The sequence below is a fragment of the Protobothrops mucrosquamatus genome, unplaced genomic scaffold, assembly GCF_001527695.2.
Source record: "Protobothrops mucrosquamatus isolate PMUCROS unplaced genomic scaffold, P.Mucros_1.0 scaffold12623, whole genome shotgun sequence".
Classification (NCBI taxonomy): Eukaryota; Metazoa; Chordata; class Lepidosauria; order Squamata; family Viperidae; genus Protobothrops; species Protobothrops mucrosquamatus.
In genome coordinates, this window is record NW_015398399.1 from 1 (window position 1) to 2,447 (window position 2,447).

The following is a 2,447-nucleotide window of genomic DNA, read 5'->3' on the forward strand; positions in this document are numbered from 1 at the left end:
AAGAAGAAGAAGAAGAAGAAGAAGAAGAAGAAGAAGAAGAAGAAGAAGAAGAAGAAGAAGAAGAAGAAGAAGAAGAAGAAGAAGAAGAAGAAGAAGAAGAAGAAGAAGAAGAAGAAGAAGAAGAAGAAGAAGAAGAAGAAGAAGAAGAAGAAGAAGAAGAAGAAGAAGAAGAAGAAGAAGAAGAAGAAGAAGAAGCCCTTGCAACCAGGTGTCAAAAGCAAGGGGGATTCTGGGACCTGTAATTTCTATAGTAGCTAGAGGACCCCCAGTTCTGCACCTATCTGACCCATCCTGTATCTTCACCTCAGTAACTGCAGAGGCCGCAGCACAACAATGAAGTAGAAGGGTTCCATATCGAACGCCAGTGCCAGGAGACCCAAGAATGCGAACAAAGTGACCGCAAAATCGAAACTGGGAAAAAACAGAGACAGAAGTGGATTTTCTGGGTGGGACCTGCAAGCTACCTCCCTACAAGTCTCCTATGCCAAATCCCTTAAACGGGAGAGACTTACAGATTCCAGCCAGAAGAGAGATACTCTTTAGGTCCCAGGCCAGTGACCTTCAACAGCACTTCGACCCCGTAGACTGTCAACACAGAAGAGGAAGTGCCGGGATTGTGGGTTTTTAATCCCCGTACAATATTGTCCAATAACAACGGTGTCCAATATTTGTCTTTTATCAGCACCCCAATTTATTCTTTTCTTTACCGAGCTCGAATGTCTCGACATTTTTATTTTCTAAGGAGGCCTCCACGCGCCTTCTTGGAAAACCAAGTTGCTGAAGACTTACTTGTAAGGAACATGATGTAACTCCAGGGGACGTCTCGGGAAAAGATTCCATCTGGAAAAGAAACAGCACACAGTTTCAGAGAGAAGAGCGGAAATCCCGTCAGAAGGAAAGGAATAATAATAATTAAAAAAAACCCAGACATTCAATTGTGTTGTGCTCTACCTCGCAACATGAAGGTTTCCACTAGAATCCAGAGACCGTTCACGGCCACCAGAACATCTGCAAGACACGACGGAAAACAACAGTTTTCAAACGAAGCCCAAATGGTCAAAAGTCACTTTTTTTCCAGTGCCATTGTAGCTTCAGTCACTAAATGAACCGTTGTGAGTTTTGTAAGCTGAGGACTTCCTATAACTTTGGTTTTCCTTGGTTCTTGGGGCCCAATGTCAACTTTGAAGTTGATCAGTGTATTGGCAAAACAAAACACCACTTAATACTACTATGCTGAGTAACTCTATCCATTCGAGCCTCCTCCCACCCCATATAAACAGAGGGAAGACTTACACATGCCATACTGGAAAGCCCGAGAATTCACTAATATGTTAATACCTGTTGAAAGGAAGAAGAATGTTTTATATATATATATAACATCGTTCTTGCTGGTTTCTTTGAAATACCCCAAGTTGAGATGAAGGGCTTGCCTTATTCCCCAAAGCACCTGAGGGCAGGACGAGAAGTAACGGATGGAATCTCATCAGAGGGAGACCCAGCCAGGAACTAAGGAGGATGTTCCTGACAGTGAGAGCCATTAACCAGTGGAACTGCTGGCCTCCAGGAGTTCTGGGTGCTCCATCACTGGAGGCTTTCCAGAAGAGACTGGATAGCCACTTGTCTGGAATGCTGGAGCAGGGGGTTGGACTAGAGGACCTCTAAAGTCCCTTCCAGCCCTAGGATTCTATGTTCTATAGAAACACAGAGTATTTACCCTTAAAAATAAGGAAAGCTGTCCCTGGAAGGTCATCAAACCAATGTTCCCGGTTCCGTTTTGCCTGGAAAAAAAAGTAACCAGAATCAGCTTTGGTTCACTTTCATGGCTGGGCTAGACTAGAGGACCTTAAGAGCCCTTCTCCCTCCAGGATTCCTTCCTTCCTTTCCTTCCTTCCTCTCTCCTCCCTCCCTCTCTCTCACCCTCTTCCTTCCTTCCTCCCTCCCTCCCTCTCACCCTCTTCCTTCCTTCCTCTCCTTCCTTCCTTCCGTCCGTCCGTCCATCCATAAATTTTCCCAGTGTTTGTTCTCCCCAGAGTGTCCCTTTTTTTCTTCCCCATTCTAGGGGCTCACCTCCCATCCAGCCCCACCCCCAAAGACCCCCAAACAGCTCAAACTGACAACTTTACCTTCCATTTCAAACCAGCCACTTCGTAGAAGCTGTACATGTCCTTCAAACTGAAAGAGACAGAGGGGGGCCTTTTCTACCCACATTCAATGCTCCAGTTCACACACGTGTCTTAAGATTTTCTCAATCAGATTGCCAACCCCCCATCCCCCAGTTCAAGAGTTTAAGGGCTCGGTCCCCGTTTAAAATAAAGTCTGGGCCAGAGTTTGTCATGCAAGTGCTTTGTGCACACCAACTCAGCTAACAGAGAGAGAGAGAGCTAAAAATAAGGATTGTTGCATCACTATATTTGCTGAGGGCCTGCAAAAAAAAAAAAAAAAAAAAA

The 2,447-nt window shown here is 45.1% G+C and overlaps 1 protein-coding gene across 1 annotated transcript in view; it reads right to left on the minus strand.

Moving 5' to 3' along the window:
• Window positions 1-303: 303 nt before the first annotated feature.
• Window positions 304-2,447, minus strand: part of LOC107301428 (two pore calcium channel protein 1-like) — a gene marked incomplete at both ends in the record, with an annotated part of 6,154 nt that continues 4,010 nt past the window's right edge. The window contains 7 exons of the mRNA XM_015830654.2: window positions 304-411; window positions 513-585; window positions 790-840; window positions 952-1,008; window positions 1,294-1,338; window positions 1,715-1,778; window positions 2,124-2,172. Of these exons, the coding sequence (XP_015686140.2) occupies window positions 304-411; window positions 513-585; window positions 790-840; window positions 952-1,008; window positions 1,294-1,338; window positions 1,715-1,778; window positions 2,124-2,172 (447 nt within the window). The remainder of the gene's footprint in view (window positions 412-512; window positions 586-789; window positions 841-951; window positions 1,009-1,293; window positions 1,339-1,714; window positions 1,779-2,123; window positions 2,173-2,447) is intronic.